This window comes from Acipenser ruthenus, chromosome 10 (assembly GCF_902713425.1).
Source record: "Acipenser ruthenus chromosome 10, fAciRut3.2 maternal haplotype, whole genome shotgun sequence".
NCBI classification, from domain to species: domain Eukaryota; kingdom Metazoa; phylum Chordata; class Actinopteri; order Acipenseriformes; family Acipenseridae; genus Acipenser; species Acipenser ruthenus.
The window spans coordinates 42983951-43006406 of NC_081198.1; the positions used below are offsets into that span (position 1 = coordinate 42983951).

Genomic DNA, 22456 nt, shown 5'->3' on the forward strand with positions numbered 1-22456 from the left:
TCTATCCACTTAAGCATCATATGCCAATAAGATAGACAAAATAATATTAAGCATTTCCAACTGTGTATATACAAGACCTTTGGATCATCTAGCACTTAAACATGCGATGCTATGAACATGTATTGTACGTAATTAATAAACTCTATACCATACCTGCGTGTGTCCCATACTGGAAGCTGCGATCAAGGCTTGTTGAAGAGCTTTGTTTTTCACAGAAGAGTTCTGCTGCTGGATGTCAGGCGCCCAGTCAGTCTCCAGTAGGAGGTCAATGATATCGGGATAACCTCTTAAGGCAGCATGAACCAAAGCATACTGGCCACTCTTGTCTACATGATCAGCCTGCATGACAAGCGATTTAGATTAGATAACTATGCAAGTAAAAATGATCATGTACTGAAGCCTTGCAGTGTGATGTAAAGGTGCAACACTTGCAGGACACTCTCCAGGTATTTTACTGAGACAAATAAGGGCAAGACACACAAAACCAGGGGCTGCGGAGATCCACCATTCAGATATGGGCAATATGATTCTACAACTAACACAATTATCCTGGTTTACATGTGCCCAATCAACATCCTTGTCAGTTCGACACTCAGCTACTGTATAAAATGTCCCATATCTCCGTGGGTGTACTGGTTTGTATAGTATAAGCTTACAGAGCCTCTTCAAATCCAGGGTGCATATTTTTCTTCATATTTTCTATTTATTGTATGGCTAAATTGCATTAGACTTTCACTAAGTGCACTCATGTTGAGAGCTCGGGCTGTCAGCATTATTGATAAGGTAGCTAAGCAAATTATGACAATAGCAAGTAGTTTTCATTATTTTATTTTTTTTAAGGCACAAGAGATTTGCTGCCTATAACCAGTATATACATTGTTTAAAAAAATAAATAAATAAACTTGGTCTAGATAGGATTTTATAAAAATAATCAGATTTGAATGATTTATAATCTGTGAAAGCCATGATTTATTAAGCAGTGTATCTGTATTTGACAACATACTGTAACAAAATATATAAAACAGTGTGATCTGTCTTACCTTTGCTCCGTTCTTACAGAGCATATTCACTATGTGAGCATGACCTGCGGCTGCTGCGAAGCAGAGAGGGGTCATGCCGTGCTCCGAGACGCCGTCCACAGCAGCCCCATACTCCAAGAGCAGGCTGGCCATCTCCTGATGGCCCAGGTGGGACTGAACACACACAATCGGGGCGTTATTCAACACCTCTGTCCTGTAGTTTACATTGGCTCCTCCCAGCATCAATAGGCGACTCACCTGAAATGCATGTAAAAATATGTATGCAAACAGACTGTGTATAAAAAGAGAAGGAACAAAAGAAATAGGTTTACTCTTACCAAGCAACACCATAGAAAAATTGAGTAAAAGCAAACACGACGTGTGACCTTATATCTCCCGAGCAGAAGTACACAGTATCGACTCAACAGAGTGAAGCATAGTGTACAAGACAGCGGCAAATCAGTCGCAACATCCTGGCCACATTGAGCTGCTGTTTTTAATAAAAGCCACACTCAAGTAAGATGAACTTATTCCTGCCCTTTTGGTTTCAATCTTCCCTCTTTGTAGATCAGTGATTATTGAGCTCAGGCCTTTACACATCCACTTGTAGCTCCCTCAGATTCCAGCTCTGCTGTGCACATTGTTCAGGAACAATCTAATCTCACCACACTGACAGATGGGACCATTCTATTTTTTTGTAGTGTCAACATCAACTCAAACGGGCAGCAGTGTGGAGTAGTGGTTAGGGCTCTGGACTCTTGACCGGAGGGTCGTGGGTTCAATCCCAGGTGGGGGACACTGCTGCTGTACCCTTGAGCAAGGTACTTTACCAAGATTGCTCCAGTAAAAACCCAACTGTATAAATGGGTAATTGTATGTAAAAATAATGTGATATCTTGTAACAATTGTAAGTCGCCCTGGATAAGGGCGTCTGCTAAGAAATAAATAATAATAATAATAAACCGGGCTCATCAATGACAAAAAGTCACTTTTTTGCACAGGAAAAAAAAATAATTAAAAAATACACATTATTATTTAGTCATTCAGCAGACGCTTTTATCCAAATCGACTTACAGAGATTAGGCGGTGAACTATGCTGCTGCAGAGTCACTTACAATAGGACCTCAGTTTTAAGTCTCATCTGAAGGACGGAGCACAAGGAGGTTAAGTGACTTGCTCATGTATTAGTGTAGCAATAATACATTATAAATACATTTTATAATGTATTATTGCTACACTAAATTATTTTATTTTTCTCTACACCATATTGTATGGTGCACCCGGACATTCAGGTCTCTTTCTAAAATGACTGTGAACTCTGTTTTCATGCAAGGGGTATTACTGTCATGAGTACCAGTATTTAAAAAAGAAGATTTGAGTAACTGCTGCGTGCGTAAGTTGCGCAGCAAATGTGGTAGAAGATAAATCAGGCTGTTGCATGGTTCACAAAGCCTTCATCAGTGTACTCAGCTGGAAGTTTGTTTGATGTTAATCAGATGGCTTCCAATGATATAACCGGATGTACATTTTGTTAATATAAAAATGTGTCCCCTTGAGAAAGTGAATTTAATGAACCATCACAATTACCAGGAAGTGTGTCTTTGAAGACACTAGCCAAATAACAGCATTAATTAGTTCCATTATACTCTTACTTCAATTGAAAACACACATAGAGAATACGTTTCTGAAAAACCTGTATACAATGTGTCTGAGAGTCAGAGGTGATTATTATTACTACTATTATTATTATTGTTATTATTGTGCAAGAATACAAGGTATTACAAAGGCCCTGATTTTGTTATTAGCACGTCACAGAAAAAACAATGTCCTTTTAGCTCAAAGGAAGAATACATCACCAACCCAATAATTCATGCTCAAGCCCGAGGACAACTGGTTTCAGTATTTGCTTATTTTCATCCATAATACAGTAGCCAGGCACAGCAACGCCTGAACTAATCTGCCTTAACAAAAAAAAAAAAAAAAATCCTTAAGCTGCCTCTGTGATTAAAGTGACCTTTTGTTTATTACATTACTAATAATCTAGAAGGCCACCTTAATTATTTAATGCCATGTATTTTAACAGAAAGGCTATGGTAAAATTAACAGTGAACCACAACTTACATTAATTAAAGAGGCTGAACAAATCTTTCAAATATTTTCAATTACAGCATTAATGGCCTTTTCTAACAAATTAATTATCATAGCTCGAGAATCTGTGGAAAGAACTGAAAACTGCTGTTCACAAATGCTCTCCATCCAACCTCACTAAGCTCGAGCTGTTTTGCAAGGAGGAATGGGCAAAAATTTCAGTCTCTCGATGTGCAAAACTGATAGAGACATACCCCAAGCGACTTACAGCTGTAATCGCAGCAAAAGGTGGCGCTACAAAGTATTAACTTAAGGGGGCTGAATAATTTTGCACGCCCAATTTTTCAGTTTTTTATTTGTTAAAAAAGTTTGAAATATCCAATAAATTTCGTTCCACTTCATGATTGTGTCCCACTTGTTGTTGATTCTTCACAAAAAATTACAGTTTCATATCTTTATGTTTGAAGCCTGAAATGTGGCAAAAGGTCGCAAAGTTCAAGGGGGCCGAATACTTTCGCAAGGCACTGTAGGCCTAGTGTCTCATAATGACATACATTCCTTAGTGGACTTGTGTGTTAACTACAGTATTCTAGATTTCCCCATATTTATATACCATATACATTTCACCTCCCTCCTTGCTCCTGTGTCATCCTCTAATCTAAAAACACATTCTATTGCAACTACCATCCGCAGCAGGAGACTGTATTATCATCATCTGCCAGTTCCACCGATGCTTAGGGGAAGTAAAACAGAAATTCAAACACAACATTTATCGAGAATGGGCACCATTAGTTCATAAGGTATCACATAAAAAAAAAAAGCTATCTTAAAAGCTGCATTTTTAAACTAATAATGCCAACACTTTTTTTGTTTTTTACAGTGGATGCAGGATTGTGTCAAGAAAAACATCTACAGTAATTGTTCTAGCCCTAGCCCTGAGTAAATATTGTTGCTCAGAGAAGTTAAACTAATCACAGTTACACTGTTTACACTGCCTCTTCAGTTTGGCGTATTGATTTACCTGAGAGCTAAATCAATTATTTTATTAAATGAGAGAACCAAATACAAGCGAATAAACTGACACCACTGTATCCATTAGTATTACTTTAGTCTTCATTGCAGATCTGGTAGCAAGTATATCAACAAATACGCTCCAGAACAGAATGCGCACGAATCCTTCTCTGTAAGCACCACAGCAGCTGCCCTATCGTTGTCATCTGGTCTTATCTGTACTGGAGCAGCTAAAAGTCTCTGATGTACAGTAATTCTGTGTCTTCTACATTTATCTTCAAATAACAGAAACAACATGGATCAGCAGGATTATAAAACTGTTCTGATTATATATACACTAATATATATATATATATATATATATATATATATATATATATATATATATATATATATATATATATACACACACACACACTAATATATATATATATATATATATATATATATATATATATATATATATATATATATATTACCACTGAACAATATGCATTAGAGCACAAACAGTCTTTATATGGTCTGTACATTTCTATGTTCATCTGTATTAGGAATTAATACCCAGGTAACACCAGGTTGAAAACTGTACTATGGTTATCTTATCTTCTAAATGAATACACAATTTGGACTAAATAGGATAATATTGATTCTATCAGGAATATGTGTAGTTTTTTTTTTCTTCTCTTACATCTTCTCACAAGGTGAACATTTTCTAACCTCCTCTTTCAAAATGTGTTATCATGCAACACTTTTATAAAAGAATAGATCTCATTAAAGAGAATGGGTGTAACATGTACTGCTATAAAGTAGGTTAAAACAACTGCACCTCTTACTTATTTTGCGTAGACTAAAGCACTTCTTCCACTCTAGACAATATTTCCTGACTATTTCCTGACTTTGCATCTGCAAAGTCTATTATCACTTGCATTAGATCTGAAGGACATTGCTGGTATTCGTCATTGCCATTTGCCAATTAAATTTGTTCTTTTTAAATAATTTACTATAAAAAAGAAGGAATCCCAAAATGTGTTATTAGGTTGGCTACTGATATTAAAAATGGATTCACTTAAGCACATTTCAGTTCACTTCCATTTCCACCTCAATGGGGTTTTAGCTTTTGTGAATCACCATGACAAAAAACAGCAAACGAATCAGCTAAACCATTATGAACCATAACTACCTGGCAATCAAAATATGTGAATGCAGTTTCTGAAACCAGACTATCCACATTTATTTGAGTAGACTTTTTATAGAAATTGATTTCACATGGTTTTAGAAAAATGCATTTGCTCTGGGTGAATTAGCAGCTTCCAGACATTACAGACTTTGAGTAATGTAAGTCCTCAGTAGGGGGTAGTACCCAATCGGTATGCAAAACAGCAAATATCAGGAACTAATTTGGTACATTATGTACAAGATTTAATATAAAAAATAGAGACTTCTAACAAAGGTATAATCTACCTTCACATTTGGAGTATAAAGGTTCCTTAAAGAAGCCAGGGCAGCAGATAGTCCATCCGTGCTGTAGCTGATCCACAGAGCCTGAAGGACACTGGATGAAACGCCAGTCTTTCTGCTGTGACCCTGACGGAAAGAAAAACAGGCTGACAGTTATCAGTAATCACACAGAATCTTTGTTGAACTGAAGAACAATACAATGGGCAGTCACACCTTGAAAATAGGCAGTTACAATCAAGGAATGTAGAAACTTATCACCCATCAAACCAAACTCTCCTACCTTAAAAATGTGTGCTTTTAAGATATGATGACCGAGTTCCATTGTCTGCTGACGGTTTAATTTCCCTTCTTGGCGTGAAAGCATGAATGCCATGAGAGCATGTCCACTCCTGTTCAAACCAAGTTGAAAGGGAACAAAAATGGAAAACGTGCAATAAATACAGGCAAGTGCACATCACCTACACACTGAGTCTACTTATCACTTGCATCAACCAGGGCAGATCTGGTATTTTCAATCCAGGAATGCTTATTTTAGTTAATAATTTCTTGACTCAGCAATGTGCAAGAAACAGCTGCAGCATATATACACACACACACACTATGATAACCATATGCAGCCCCTATATATCTCCAGAATACGACAATTCTCAATAACTTATGATAAATGTTAATACCAAGTTTAATAACAATTAGATACGCGTTTTTCAGATATACTGTATGGAGAAATATGTGAAGTGTGAAGTATGTATGTACGTCCATCTCTAGTACAGTATATCCCCTTCGCATTTGGAAATGTAATCAATTGTGAAGCTTGTATAATGCTTGTTGGTTCTAATAAAAACAGTTGTATTTTCGGTAAAAGGCTACCTATAGTTATGTCCGGAATCTTCATTGTGTACCAGTATAAATATAGCATGACTGAAATGAAGGATTAACACACTCCCAAGAAGTGGAGTGGGCTTATTTAAGACCTCCACACCATGACTTTTCCTAACAGTGTTAATGCCACTTTCGAGTTTTAAAAACAAAATCAGTTGCAGATTAAACTAGTTCTTGTTTCTTTATTAACTATTTTTGGTCTTTTTTAACCAGATACTGAGATCAATTGAAGGTTTTTTTTTGGTCTTTAAAAAACAACAGAATTTCTCTATTGTGGTTATACTTTTTGCCCATGAAGACATATTTTTTTTTTAACAAATGTTAAAACAAACACTGATAATGCTCGAAGTGAACACAGCAAGTGAATTATTCCTGTTAATTAACTTAGAAGTTCATCGAAGGGCCATGCATGAACTCTAGGTCTTTGGTCTTGGCCGAAGCATTCAGTTAAAATACTGACTGTTTGTGCGTCACTTTAAATCTAAAAAATAACAAGGCACTGAACTTTAATTAAAATAAATGTCGCATGATCTATTATTTTCATCCACAAACATTGGAAGGCTTTCTACATCTGTGAAATATGTGGAAATTATTGAAGCGGGTGTTTAAAAGCAGCTTGCATCTTACCCATGAAGCACCAATAATGATATCTGAATAATAAGGGGACTTTCATCTTAACAAACCTCATTATAACTATGGCAATTATATATATACACACACACACACACACACACACACACACACACACACACACACATACATACAGTAATGGCATTATGGAGCAAAGGAGAGCTACAACCCTACCGTGTTATAACTGATTCTGCACTATACGAGGCGCGTTATAACGGGTGAGCACTGTATGTGTGTGTATATATATATATATATATATATATATATATATATATATATATATATATACACACACAAAACATGAATAGATCATATAAAAAAAGAATACACATACACAATAGTATTAGTGCATTTCACAAAAAAATCTTCCAGGCAGTCAGAATTTTATTAGAACACACACAGATTACATTTTAATATTTTAGATGACTGTATGCAAATTTAAAATTACACAAGCTTTCCTTTCCAATTAAAAAGCTGTCACATTGTTAGCCTCTCATGCATTTCAACTGAAATTGCTCATAGAGGTCTAAACATTTTTAAATTTCAAAATTTGAAACCTATTTAAAACTGTTTAAATACTCCATACACCATCTCTGCCATAGTTTTGCATTTTGACCAATCATGCCTATGCCATATTAGCGATTATATAAATGTTTTTCAGCCAAATATGTATAACATCTGTTAAAAATAAATACATAAATAAATTTAAAAAAAGAATCAATACCCTGTTTTGTTAGACAATAACAGAAAAAAAACAGGCCCCTATTGAGCATAATCTACTTTTACAAGACCATTGTCCAAGACGACATGCAGTGATGCTCGAGTGTCATAGCAACAGCATCAAGGATTCAGTATGCTGGCAGACTGTAAATAGAACAGAAGGTTTTCAACATTGAATAGGGCCTGTGCTTTCCTGGTAGTTTAGAATTTCACACTGTATTTTAAATGAATAATAAATCGCTGTTTCAATTAAACAAAATGTATTTTACATTTAAAATTACTACAATACGTAACACACTGCAGTATTCGTGAGCAAGGTGTATTCTATGCATGCTTTAAATCCCCTTGACAGGTTTTATTTGGCATTCTCATTCTGATCATAATAAATACAAAATGCTGGAAGGCTCTGTAAAAACATACAATGTTATAGTTGCAAGGAACTTCAAGGATGGGCCATGCAAACTGCTTCTGCAAAAAGTTGCTATGTTTTATAACCCCAGAGCTACTTCAATGTCATAGCCATTCAAATAAATAATCAGAGGGTTTAAAAGCCCTATTATGTCTACTTAACCCGTCACACCAAAACAGAGCCGCTTTAGGGACACAAAGACACAGGTATGCTCCAATTTAGTGATCTTCGGGCAGCAAAGAAATACTTACCTAATCTCTTTCTTAAAAAAGTTGTTGGTATTTGACAAGCCCTTGTCAGATTTTACAACACTTTCTTATAGCAGAGCAAAACATCTACTGTAGCGCCAGATTTTGTACAGATTAATGAAACTGAAGTTAATGAAACTGACTGACAGCCCTGCATTGAGCTTTAAAAGTTGACATTCCCTGGGCTCACTCTGTATCTCCGAGACAGAAAATGACTGGCTTTGGTAACTTTATAACTCAGAACCGAGTATATCAAGGGTTAAAACTAACCTAAATACTCTACTAGAGTGCAGTACGTACCAGAAACCATTCTCACATACCAGAGAACCCTATTAAATTAGCCTCTGAATAATGTTTAATATAAATATCCCTGCCTGTAGATTGCATCTATCCCTGTTTAAGATGTATTCAATTTTGCTTCACAATACTCTATTCATAGAGAGTAGTGTGGTGGAGGCTCCCTTGTTTCAAATACAATCCAGGGTGATCCATGTTAAAATGATCTGACAGGTACTGACTGGCACAGAGGACATGTTAAGGTAGCCCCACTGTTCCTGCCAGACAGGATTTACTCCATCCTGTGGATTCCCCCTGGAATTTCTTCTAAGTGTGGGAGAGGGAAAAATGACCATTCTGCTTTTCTTCTGTAATTTTCAGTCCACTGACTAGTGTTTAAAATGAAACTCAATGTGAAATTAAAGCACTGGCACTCTTTTAATACAATTAATTTAAAATCATCAGTACAACAAAACAGTAATGATAAATGTAGTACATTTCCAATGTACACTATTATATGGTATACATGCATTTCGAAGAGCAATTACTGCTTTTTTAATCTTTATGGGTTCACCCTTGTTTTGTTTTTCTTGCAATGAAAAATGAAACCACGCCTCCATGCCTCCCCTCAGGGTCATAAATCTATTAGAACAAACACAGGAAAATGAGAGCAGCTCCTTCAAACCCAAACAACACTGTCAACAACCCATAAAAGCACAAACTTAACATATCAAAACACAACAAAGCAGTGGTACACACTTTTGGCTCTTCCAATTCATTCCAGTCCAGGACCTTATTCCAACCTAAATTATTGAATTGAGACTAGATGATCAATTGAGCAATTAAGATCCTGCAATGAAACACACCGAGTGAGTATCACTGCCATTAAGTATGCTAAACAAACATGCAGTCTTTGCAATCTCAGAACATCTATGGTACTGTTTACTCAGCATGTATTTATTACTCAGTCGAAGTATCATCAGTCTATCAAGACTACTTACCGTGGGTCACAGAGGAAGTCTGTGCTTTCGCCGTCCGATCGCCAGACCAGCCACTCGCGGAAAGAAGGATGGCAAAACATGTGCGTCTTGTCCCTCCTTTTGATCAAAAAACACGAAAGCCCTTCCATCCGTTGCTGAAAGTCCTCCCAATCCAGCTCGCCATTCAAACAGCCTGCGGTAATGGCCTGAAAGATCTGCTCATCTGTCATTGGGTGCAGGGATGCCAATGTCACATTGAGGATAGGCAGAGTTCTTTCAAAGGCAGAGTTGGTGATGAACTTCATGTTGCACTGAAGCAGGTACAGCTCCGAGAGGGACACGGGCACCACCTTGTAGCTGGCACTCTTTATTACCAGGTGGCCCTTTTCGAAAAGGTCAAGGGTCAGCTTCAAGTACAGGTAGGAGCCCTGGCTGCGCATTATCAAGTGGCTACTCGCCTTGCCCACAGTGACGGGGTCTGCTTTACCGTTCAGAGATATGTTGTTTAGTATTTCCTTACTGTTGTTGATTCGATATTGGATGTACGCATTGAGATCAGTGTTGATATCTTTGTTCTCTGGGAAGTCATCTAAAGAAAACTTGGAGAATGGCAGCAAGCTGGTAATTTCCTGTTAAAATAAATAAATAAATAAATAAAGTTCTGCTTTACAACTTTGCTTCATTTAATCCCTTCCAAGTTGATTCTTTATTTTTTTAATTGAAAACCATTACAAAAACCCATAGGGAGAAACACAGTCGCATTGCAACTTTTACATCAAATTAGGGGTGTGCAGAATACTTACTGGCTTTTAAATGTATTAAAAGAAAAATTGGCAGGTTTCCAATAAATCATTCTAATCAAACAAAAAAAGCTGTCTCCCTCACATACCAATTAATGGCAATTAGCTTCCGCACTGAGTGTTTTAAAAGCTGACGAAGATTATTTTCTGCTCATTCCGGGCTCTGACTATCATAGTGGCGTACAGAGGCTGTAAACAACTTCCGATAAAATAGTATTCTGCACACTCCTAATTGAAATTACTTTTAAGTTGCAAATGAAGAACCTTTACAGGCCTCATACAGATTTGGTTTATCAGCTAATGGTGCAATTCATTTACAGTAAGATTATGTTTTTTGTCTTAAGGAAACATGAAGCTCAATCTTAGTTCAGAAACTCATAAACTGGCCAATTCATTTGACCCTCAAACTGTATAGCCAGATGTTAAAAAGATTCCTCCGGGAATCATATCATCGGATGTGGGTTATAGCTGGTTAAAAATCTAACAAACATACTTTAAAAAATACATTAAAAAAGGTGGTGTCAAAATGACCAAACATGTTATTACACAAAGTAGGCAACTCTTTTAAGCCTCTAATATTTGACAGATTTGTTTCCTCCTATTTTGTCTCAATCTAAAATCTAGCCTGTGTAATTATTATTATTATTATTATTATTATTTATTTCTTAGCTGACGCCCTTATCCAGGGCGACTTACAATTGTTACAAGATATCACATTATTTTTACATACAATTACCCATTTATACAGTTGGGTTTTTTTTTTTTTTTTTTTTTTTTTGACTGGAGCAATCTAGGTAAAGCACCTTGCTCAAGGGTACAGCAGCAGTGCCCCCACCGGGATTTGAACCCACGACCCTCCGGTCAAGAGTCCAGAGCCCTAACCACTACTCCACACTGCTACCCAGTAATGTAGCCAGGCAATGACTACACAGCATCATCTTTATGATATCTCAGCAACAAAGAGCGTGCAATCATAACAAGTCATACCCAACTACACATGCATTCAGCACAACCTCAACCGGTTGATGGGTCAGGCTTTTGTGATTCCTCTGCATAGTAAGATCTGTTCTGCACATTTCCATAGTAACTACAGCACTGAGAAACCCATTCTGGTAGATATGGTCTTCAACAAATCAGCAAAGACCATTTTACTTTACAACTGTGGTACTGTTCAGCAGAATCGTATCAGCCTGGCTTTGTAAAACACACGCAAGAATCCTTTTCTTGACAGCTTGTAAAAGGTCATAACAAATGCAAACGTTTAATCAAATCTAGACAGGTGGTTTTCAATAGCCTTCAATAGCCTTCAATAGTACGTGGTATTACTATTTTATTTCTTTCGAAACAGACATAAGTCGAGAAACACTGTCAATACACTCTCTCAAATAAGACCTAGACTATGAGAACAAGGACATCCGAAATGATGAATGAATCTCCACATTTCATTTTGTAGCACTGTTGAGGCAGTCATTTTATACATCCATTTGTTCCATTATCTCTACCTCATGTAGTTACTGTATTTCCTGCAACCATTCGGGTTGCCTGTGCAGTCATTTCTGGAATAGAATGCCGATTTCCTATAAAGTCATTTTTTGAATAGAACACCGATTTCCAATTGAGTCATTTTTGGATCACACATGACTGTGCAGCCATGGATCACATCCCTTGTATAACACACACCTCTTGCACCTCTCTTGTAACACATTATTATTGTTACAAGATATCACATTATACATTATTTCACATTATACAGATATCACATTATTTTACATACAATTACCCATTTTTACAGTTGGGTTTTTTACTGGAGCAATCTAGGTAAAGTACCTTGCTCATGGGTACAACAACAGTGTCCCCCACTGGGGGATTGAACCCACAACCCTCCGGTCAAGAGTCCAGAGCCCTAACCACTACTCCACACTGCTGCCCTCAACACATACCTCTTGTATATTACCTTACCAAAAACACCATAGCATACTATATACAATACCATTATCTAAGTATACTTGGTTCTCTCAAAATTCATAATATGATATATTTCTAAAATGGTGGTAATATACTATAATAATAATAATAATAATAATAATAATAATAATAATAATAATAATAATAATAATAATGCTCTCCTTAAACAGTTAAATAATGGAATACAAAGACACACGAGCAGAATACTTTGCAGGTCTTTGACACAAATGCTGATCTTGGAAACATACTTTCTTTTTCTTTTTTAATCTTATTTATTTATTTATTTATTTATTAGCAGACGTCCTTAATCTACTCAATAGGTTTCTTGATATCCGTGATTGTTCTTTGGCTAAACAGATAAAAACAAGTTGCTGGACCACTGAGTAGTGTCTATTATATTAAAAGTATGTTTCAAACATTTCCAGTTTTTGATTGTTTCAAGTATTTCTATTATTGCGTACATTCTGCACCTAATTCTGTGCCTTTACTACTTAACATTTGGTAAAATGAGTCATTATCGGTAATGAAAGCCCATATATTAAAAACTTCTCAACATGGTATTGATTTAGTTTTTACAGTACATACTTTTTTATTTCATAAAAAAACCAAAGTAATCAATAACAGATCAACAACGTGCCTGTTGTTACTACACTTTAGTGGAGTTGAATATGCTTAGGCTCATGGCCTCCCACCTACTAGCGATTTCTTTTCTCTGGCAGCATTCTGCGAGAAGCCCTAATCCGTCATTCTGAGGTATAACAGGTTTTTTTTGTTCAATGGATCCAACGCTTTGAGGAGGCAGGTTTGTGATGGCTGTCTGCCAGGCTCCTGCCGACTCTGTCCCTTCATATTGTATTAATGAGGGTCAGGTACTGAATCCCAATATGCATAAGCAAAGCCAAGCTAATGTTAATCAATTTGCATTGTCTCAATAAATAACCAAAACTGTTTCAACAAAATGCCAACTAGTGCAATTAAAAGGAAGTTCAGTCGTCTGAGTGAATGATATAAATGTTCAGACATTTTAATTGATTTGGTTGAAAGCCACATGACACTCGGCCAGCAGTTTCAACCACCCCCATCCCCAAGAATCCCCAAAACTCCAAACAACTGAAGACTGCCCTTCCTCGCTCTATAAATGAATAAACAAAGAGCATTATACACAAGCATTAACTAACACAATTATATCATTCTTTAAAATTGAAAACACGATTAAAAAAACAAACAATAAATCACATTAATATTTGTGAGAACTAATATACTGTCTCCACCATTTATTGTGACCAACCTATAGTAAATCACCCTTTAAATTTAATAAACTCATACTTCATTAAATATTTATATGGAACTGTCACTTTGTCATACTTAATGTGGCCTGATACAGTACATTTAAATCCATTCAGATAATAGCTAGAAAATAATTACACACACAGATATATATATATATATATATATATATATATATATATATATATATATATATATATATATATATATATACACACACATACATGTACTGACATAAAATAGGTCTCCATATTTTATATATATATATATATATATATATATATATATATATATATATATAGTATTGTGCATATGTTATGACACTATGTAACCTCTCTTTCCACCACTGGGATTGTATTTGTCAGTGCATGAATGTTGAATAAAACCTTCAAAAAAGAGGCCAAGGCCAGCATCGTCATCACATCAAACAGAAAACACATCAGCCAACCAAGACTGACAACTGCTTAAAAAAAAAAAAAAATCACACTCACTGAAAATGTGGATATTTACACGAACCCGACTTTAAAACAGGAAGTAACCATTCCATACCTGTCAACATTGAGTTTTTAAAATACGGGAGCTTTTGCAAACTGAAATCTCATATCTTTTGAAAACACAAAATCGGGAGGGAGGGGGTGGGGGTGGGGGTGGGGGGGGTGTTCCATTCCGTGATACCTTTTTTACTGTTTCCCCTGTAGAGCGGAGGGGTGGGTGGGTGTGTATGTGCACAGGTGCGTGGCTAAGTGTGAACTTGCCTGGCGCATTGAATGCATGCCTGCCACAGGGCTCCCCTCGGTCCTAAACCCTGCTATGTACAGACAGGGATTGCAGTAATCACCGGCCATGAATTTTGTAGACATTAAAGGTTTGCTGACATAAGGGGGTTTAACAGTAGAATACGGGAGAAAATCTGTCCTGGGAGATGTCCGAGAGAAGGGTCTAAAATATGGGAGACTCCCGTATTCTTCGTTGAAGCACATTGACACTAATTAGGTCATTGACTGCATTTCAAATAAGTTTGTTTGACAAAATCTTATCTGGAAAATACCTCATTACTTGTGTGTTTTGGGGGGGGGGGGGGGGATATAAACCTGTGCATTACAAAACAATCCAAAACATACTTACCAGAAGATTGACTCGCACAGTAACAATCAACTTGAGCCAGGATGGAAACCTAGAAATGATTTTGGTAATAAATGAAGCAATGGTATCTCCGTAATCAGGCTTGTGGAATTCAGCTTCATTGAGGCCATCAATCAAAATGATGTGGTCTTCTTCAGGAATCTTCCTCTCTGAAAAGAGCAAGCCAAGACACCAGGAATGTTAAGCACAGGAAAATAAATATGTGCGCACACTACAAAGAGGAAGAAAGAAACTTAGATTAAGATGTTAAGCAGAACAGCACAGTTTTGCTAAAGACCTCATGCATGGTCTTAAAATAGCTTTTAGGAAGCACTTCAAAATAGAGGTTGCACTGTAGTAACATGTGCATTTACCATAACAGGCAGGATCAGTAGAATATCTACCAGTATGTAAACTACACGTTCGTAATGTCTGTATGGCCATGTCAGGTTAATCTTAGTCATTGAATTTGTACAGAAAAACCCAACCTGTCTTTAATGCGATCAGCTTTTACACTAAATCATTATTTTTGCAATATAACACGCACCAGGTGTATAATGCACACCCCTTGTAATACCTGACTGAACAGTCTTGCGTTACCATGCATTTTTTGCATAATGCGTACTGTACCTATTGCATAACATACACCACCTGTCTACTAACATCACAAATACCATAGTATACACTGTACTACCATTACCCAAGTATATAACAGATGGAAATTCTCCTAAAACTTGTAAAAGGGTGCATGAAAACTACACCAGAACCGATTATGATTTTCCAATACAAGTGAATTAGGCCGGCACCCTCAATTACCAGCCACAAAATGCTCAGCCCCATCTGTGTCTGGTTAATTTCTGTATTAGAAAATGATTATTACAGGGTAAATAGAGGGGTTTGCGCGCCTGTACAGTATTTTGAACTGTATCAAGCTGAACACCATGAGTCATACTGTAGCAAATCTCAGTGCTTATGAAGCTTTCTGTATTCTGTGATCCAACAAAAAATGAACATCAAATTGTGAAAACTCCATGTATTAAGTCCAAAATTCACCAGTGTATCATATTACCATATAATAATTCAACCTACACCAACCAGGAACTTTAAGGTACTTCACTTTAGAATCAACAGACACTGATTTATGTATATATTAACAGCTGCAATATGAGCTGTATGTTTATGGGAGTAAAAGAGATATTTATTCTCCTTTCTAAACTGATAACTTGTATCATCATACTGCTATAATTCTTTTCGGAATGCACAGAGTAGGATAACTTTGGTAATAAAGAAATGAGATAATGTTATATTAAACACTATGTTACAACAATTACAAGCAGTTCAATGTTACTTCAGGATAAATAATTATCTAGGAGGATTTCATAAATTAATGAGACTGAAACTACACTCCACAAATTGTAATAAAAACCGATAGCAGGTTGCAGTGTTATGGATTTTTAATTATCTTTAAAATCTTTTACGCATCAGAAAATCCTTCATCTCAGCTAGAACTACATGTCTGAATGCATCTTTGATTATCAATAAAATGTTTACTATTTGAACAGATCAAGGGTAATTAAAGAAAAACAGCAAGGGATCTGTGCTGCTCTGCTGAGAAAGTTGCACTTTCTATTTGCACATTAAAACAATTTAACAGAATTAAAAAATGCATTCAAAGAAGAAACTGCTGAATTGGTGTGCCTTCCCTATTGGGGTATTTATTTGGTGTTACCAATGAAATATTTATAGATGTAGAAAAAAAATCCCCTTTTATGTCCGAGACCCTACATTAAGACCAACTTGGTAACACCTGGCATATTCAAATTTTTTCCTTGTTTTAAAAAAAACTAAAAACTGCGTTATTATAAGAGTACTGGATTTCTCTATATTATCAAACTATTGGAAACCATTTATTTAAATGACACAGAAGAGATAAAAAAAATGATCAATTTACACAGTTATAGCAGAGGTATTCAATTTGCTTTTCGCATCTTAATGGACTCAACATTGATTTTTTTATTTGAATTTTAAAAAGAAACACACAGATGCCTTCTATAATTTTGCAAATGCTTTTGCTATGACCTTCAGATATTGTGGCCTTGGTTTTCAAAGAGGATTCATACACACAAGTCTTTTAATATTCCCATAGTTTTGTGAGCCTAGCTGTGAAATACAGGCCATTTTATTCTCAATATCCTCCAGTTTGTTTGTTTTTTCACATTCTGATATATCCTTGATCATTTTATCTTTTCTGCGTGCTTCGTTCAAGATGTTTCATAATTGGAAAGAAATGTTTGAGATGGCAGCGAAATGCATTGTATATTCATTTCTGTTTCAAGGCAGCCCTTTTAAACAGTCTATAATTTCTGGTCACATGTAAATCAGGAAATAATATACAAGGATTATATGTAAAATGAAAGTACTAAGTAACTAAAATAGTTGCTTATCCAAACCCCAATCATTTTAACAACCATCTCAACTCTCCCCTTCTGGTCAATATAGCACTCTGCCTTTAATGCACTTTAACTTGCACTTATCTGCTCCCTATTTTACTGTATTTAATCCTGCACTTAACCCAATCTGTAGTACTTTGTATTTCACTTGCACTCGTATCTAACTCTGATGTATCTATCAACACTTATCTGCTCTTGAACTGCCCCCGATATCAAATTGTACTGTGTTTTGTATTTGCTCTTATTAAGACTGAAGTCATTGTATTTTGTATCTTGCTCTTAATTGTACTGTAATTCTTGATATGTATTTTTGTATACAACTGTACGCCGCCCTGAGTAAGGGCATCTGCTAAGAAATAAATAATAACAGATACTGTACTCTTGGCAAACAGAGAACATTAAAGGTTACTACCACAATAATTACTGAAATACGAACATGGATGTTCTAACATTTGCAATTCAGTAGAATCCTACTATTTCGATTACCAAAGGGAATTAAGCAGTCTTAATAAAGCTGGTAATCATTACAGAGGGGGAGTTTCAGATTTCTAAATGAAAGGGGACTGACAGAGGGTGGTGTTTATGGTAAGCTGCTCCAAAGGAAATGCATTTTCTCATTTGGGAGGTAGAGATGCCACATGGTTAACCACACAGCGTAAAAGCCTTGCATGCCTACATTATATCACCAAGAGCCAATCCCACAGAAGCATTAAGAGCCTATTATTATTATTATTATTATTATTATTATTATTATTATTATTATTATTAAGCAGACGCCTTTATCCAAGGCGACTTACAGAGACTAGGGTGAGTGAACTATACGTCAGCTGCAGAGTCACTTACAATTACATCTCACCCGAAAGACGGGGCACAAGGAGGTTAAGTGACTTGCTCAGGGTCACACAATGAGTCAGTGGCTGAGGTGGGATTTGAACCAGGGACCTCCTGGTTACAAGTCCTTTTCTTTAACCACTGGACCACACAGCCCCCCAGGAATCAAGAATCCTGCTGTGATACTGCTCTGATCAGGTGTTTACAAACTCCTGCCAAAAATGGAGGCTGTACAGTAACTGAAGTAAACCGAAATCACATTGAACAGCATATGGATTGAAGCCGCTGAAAACTGAATAAGAGGAACCCCATGGGCCACAATGGAAGCTGTGACAATGTGGAGCACATCATGTAGCATTTCTACCAGCCACATTTCACTGCTCCGTGACCAATATCATCGTTTCTGTCTAGTCCCCAGCTTACTTCATTACCACCCTTTATACATATGTCTAGGCTTCACATACCTTTCCTAAGGTTTACAAGAGGCTCCAATATTCCTCTTCGAAAAGCTGCCATTGGGTCCTGGACACATGACCTCAGACTGAGCATGCTCTGTAGATGTGGCTCTTTCAGAAGCAGATCCCTGTACGCAGTCAGCTGATGAGCTCGACAAAGGAGGGCGGCGATGCTGTGGACGAATTCAGGCACCAGGCATGTGTACGTATTATCTGCCTGACAGTAATGATAAGCAACAACCTGAAAAAGAAAATGAAGATGGAACACAAAACATCCTTTATAAAATCACAGAGTATTAAAATTTACTACAGAATCATCTACAACTCTCTGGCGCATGACTTTTGTGATGCAAGAAAGGTTTTCATTTGTTATAATCATTTAAAAATACCTTTTTTGTTTTTAATGTACAGGGTTAATTTGCTTAGCTCTTTATGGGTAATATTTTAAAATGCATTCACGCAATATTTAAAATTGCTAACGCAAGTTTCACAGTAAGCCTTAGGTATCCCGATTTGATACAGGGCTTTCACTGAGGGATTAACCATCAAAACATTTACTTTTACCAAAGTGCTGCCTGTTTTCCTCTTAATAGTTATACTTGTTGCAGGCTCTAAGCTACAGTACTTCCCTAAGTACTGCTTACTTTGGTCATATTTGGTAGATCCCAGTTATGCACCATCTTCAAAGTGACATGATGGCAAACAATATTACTTTTAATGCAGCACCAACCACAGCAAATGGCTGGCACAGATTCGTTCTTAATGCATTGTGTAAAGGAACTGTCACAACTGTTCTGTTGATAGATATTTCACTGATGCTTTTTGTCAAGGTGATGGTTCGCTCTTGTTACGCATCTGTAAACTAAATGTTATTTAAAACCGGGGTTAACGTCCACATTATTTCAATGTAGAGTTTTAATCTACTTAGAATTAGGATGTACCCTGCTATGCACATTCAGTGCCTTCACAGACCTCTTGAGAAAAGAGCTGCAAGTGACCTCTGGAGAGCTTGTATTAATCCTGTCCTAATTACAGTGTGCCTTGTGGAGCTGACACAGATATTCTGGTTTAGGTAGAAACCTTTTTTTGGAGTTCACAAATAGCCTGAACAAAATATGGAGCAGGAACTTCACAAACGATTACACTGTGCATTTCTTATACAAATAACTGGTCTGAAAATTATTGTACATCTTAATAATCATTGTATACTGCAAAACACTCAAAACCACGCTGAATCAACCATGTTTTGTGGTAGGGTTATTTTTAAATATCTTTCCCAATCTACAAAAAAACCCCACATGAATAACATTTGTATGAAAAAAAACTTTATTGGCTTCTAATTGAAACTGAGCGAACTGGCATTTGTAAAGGTGAAATAAAAGATATTGCCTGTCTTTTCAGCTCCTTCATGGCTACTCGGAGAACTGATTTTAATTCCCTTCACAGATGTAGCCACGCCACTTCAGTGAGACGGAATTTCAGGTGGGAATACAAAATAATTAGACATGTACTACAGCAAAACAAAGGTATCTGGACTCAATATTAAGGTAGGCATCTGTTGACGAGCAGACTGTTCAAACACTAACCTGTACTGTGATTCTTGAAATGTATTTTTGTTTATGACTGTAAGTCGCCCTGGATAAGGGCATCTGCTAAGAAATAAATAATAATAATATTAATAATAACCTTGTGTGGACCACTGGTGGCAATAGGTAAGAAATGGATTTGTCTGCCTGCTGCATTACTAAGCACTCTAGAGAAAAGCTGTTTCAATGCAGCTGTGCTTATTTATTTATTTACATGGCTTCAGTGGAAATACAGAAACCAAAGCAGCGATTGTTTTGTGAATATGCATTAGGATCTTATAAAAAGTAATGATTAGATACGCCCTTGTAATTTTCTGCTATTCAGTGATTTGAAGGCTCTTTCGTTAGTTTTTAAAACATTCATTGTACACATGGCGAGTTGTATGAAGCAAACTCGTTACCCCATAATACTGAGATTGTTGCAGCACTTGAAAGAAGACACAATTTAACACAATGCAAAACTATGCAGCTGGAGTCCGATTTCCATCCCTGTTTTATACAGATAACAGGCAGCCTTTAATTGTGTAGGTAACAACTAGCAATCTAAGTATGCATTGTATTATCCTCAAAATGTGTCTTTGCATCAATTCAAAACTAAATGTTGGATGAGCTTCAAATATGTGCTGCAGTTAATATGAGATTGTTGTATTGATTTATTTAAATAAAATCTCAGGAGATCAATCGTCCATTACCACAGACTTAATTTTCTTTCTTTGGATTTGTGTCAATAAACTGTTCAGAGAACAAGTCGTTCTAACTGGCATGTTTTCAGGAATTCCACATAATTAACAAGTAGTAGTGGTAAACACAGCATGGTTTTAAAAGCATCCCAAAGCATAAACTCAGTTGCTAAATGACAGATTATAAATTAAGTAGATGTGCTCAAATGGAGCATCCCAGAGGCTAGGATGTAAACTGTAAATGCACAAAACGCATCCCAGCTAAGAGGGAATGAGAATTTGTAAAATACACATTAGTGTTGGCTAGGGCCACACATACATTGCTAACTTGCTACAAGATAATTAATCGTTTTAAATTATCTTAAAATAATTGCTTGTGAAATTCCTGATTAAACTGTGTTAGCAGCTGTTTTTTAGGGAATTTTTTTCTAGTGGGGTAAGTGTTAATGATCTTCAATGACCTAAATCTAAAACTTAAGAGTAGCGCAGGCAGTGCTACAAGAAGGTTCAGGGGTAAAAGAAATGCAGGGCTACACTGCCCAAGGTGTAAAAGTCAAATCAAGTAGCAGACTGCTAATAAAGGAAGTTCCTGAAGCCCGTAAAGAGCACCATCAAGACAAAACAAAACATAACTTTGTCAGTTTCTCTTTCACCATGAAAACAATTCAAAACAATAATTTCAAACAATTCACTATGGGGGCTCCCGAGTGGCGCATCCACTAAAGGCGCTCCGCGTGGAGTGCAGGATGCGCCCTATAGCCTGGAGATCGCATGTTCGAATCCAGGCTATGTCATTGCCGACCGTGACCGGGGGTTCCTAGGGAGCGGCGCACAATTGGCAGAACGCCGCCCGGGTAGGGAGGGCTTAGGTCGGCAGGGCAATCCACGGTTCACCAGCGATCCCTGTGGCTGATAGGGTGCCTGCGGGTCTGCAGTGGAGCCATTCAGATCTGTGTTGTCCTCCAGCACTATGGGTCTGGTGGCTTCACAGTGGATCCGCAGTGTGAAAAATGACGGAACACGTTTCAGAAGATGCATATTTCAGCCTGCGTTTCCTGAGTCGCCGGGGGGTTGAAGCAGTGAACCGGGATAAAAATAATAATTGGGCATTCCAAATTGGGGAGAAAACTGGGGTAAAAACCATTGGCGACGACTAAATTAGGAAAGTGTGGTCAAATTTAAATGTTAAGACGCAAATATGTTTATATCAGCAACCCCAAAACATCAGCTTCATCACATCCTTTAAATCTATTTCTTTTTTATCATTATTATTACTGTGGACTTGCTTTTCAAAGGAATGCGTCCAATATTGTACAGATTTCCTACCTTGGTGGCGAGACGCTTCACAGCCTCTTCCCTTCGTCTCTGCAGCTCAGGGGTCCCAGGGCAGCTCCCGTTCCTCATGGTGTTCGTGGCACTGGGAGGGGGAGTGGGCTGTGGTGGCTGACTAAGTGGTAGATCAGGGCTTATGTCCCCATCTGTGAAAATACAGCGATGAACAATTATCATTATCTGATTCAGACACTGAAATATCAGATTCATCTACTAATATCCATTACGAC

The 22456-nt window shown here is 36.9% G+C and overlaps 1 protein-coding gene across 4 annotated transcripts in view; it reads right to left on the reverse strand.

Annotated features, from left to right (window-relative positions):
- Positions 1-22456, reverse strand: part of LOC117402560 (protein TANC1-like) — a 115343-nt gene that overhangs the window by 13447 nt on the left and 79440 nt on the right. For 3 of the 4 annotated variants that reach the window (XM_034003859.3, XM_034003850.3, XM_034003842.3), the window contains 8 exons: positions 22221-22372; positions 18638-18869; positions 14896-15062; positions 9740-10347; positions 5857-5965; positions 5580-5702; positions 1041-1277; positions 154-339 (listed from right to left, as the gene is read on the reverse strand). In XM_034003859.3, coding sequence (XP_033859750.3) covers positions 154-339; positions 1041-1277; positions 5580-5702; positions 5857-5965; positions 9740-10347; positions 14896-15062; positions 18638-18869; positions 22221-22372 — 1814 coding nt within the window. The remainder of the gene's footprint in view (positions 1-153; positions 340-1040; positions 1278-5579; positions 5703-5856; positions 5966-9739; positions 10348-14895; positions 15063-18637; positions 18870-22220; positions 22373-22456) is intronic. The other variant, XM_059032327.1, reaches the window with a different exon arrangement.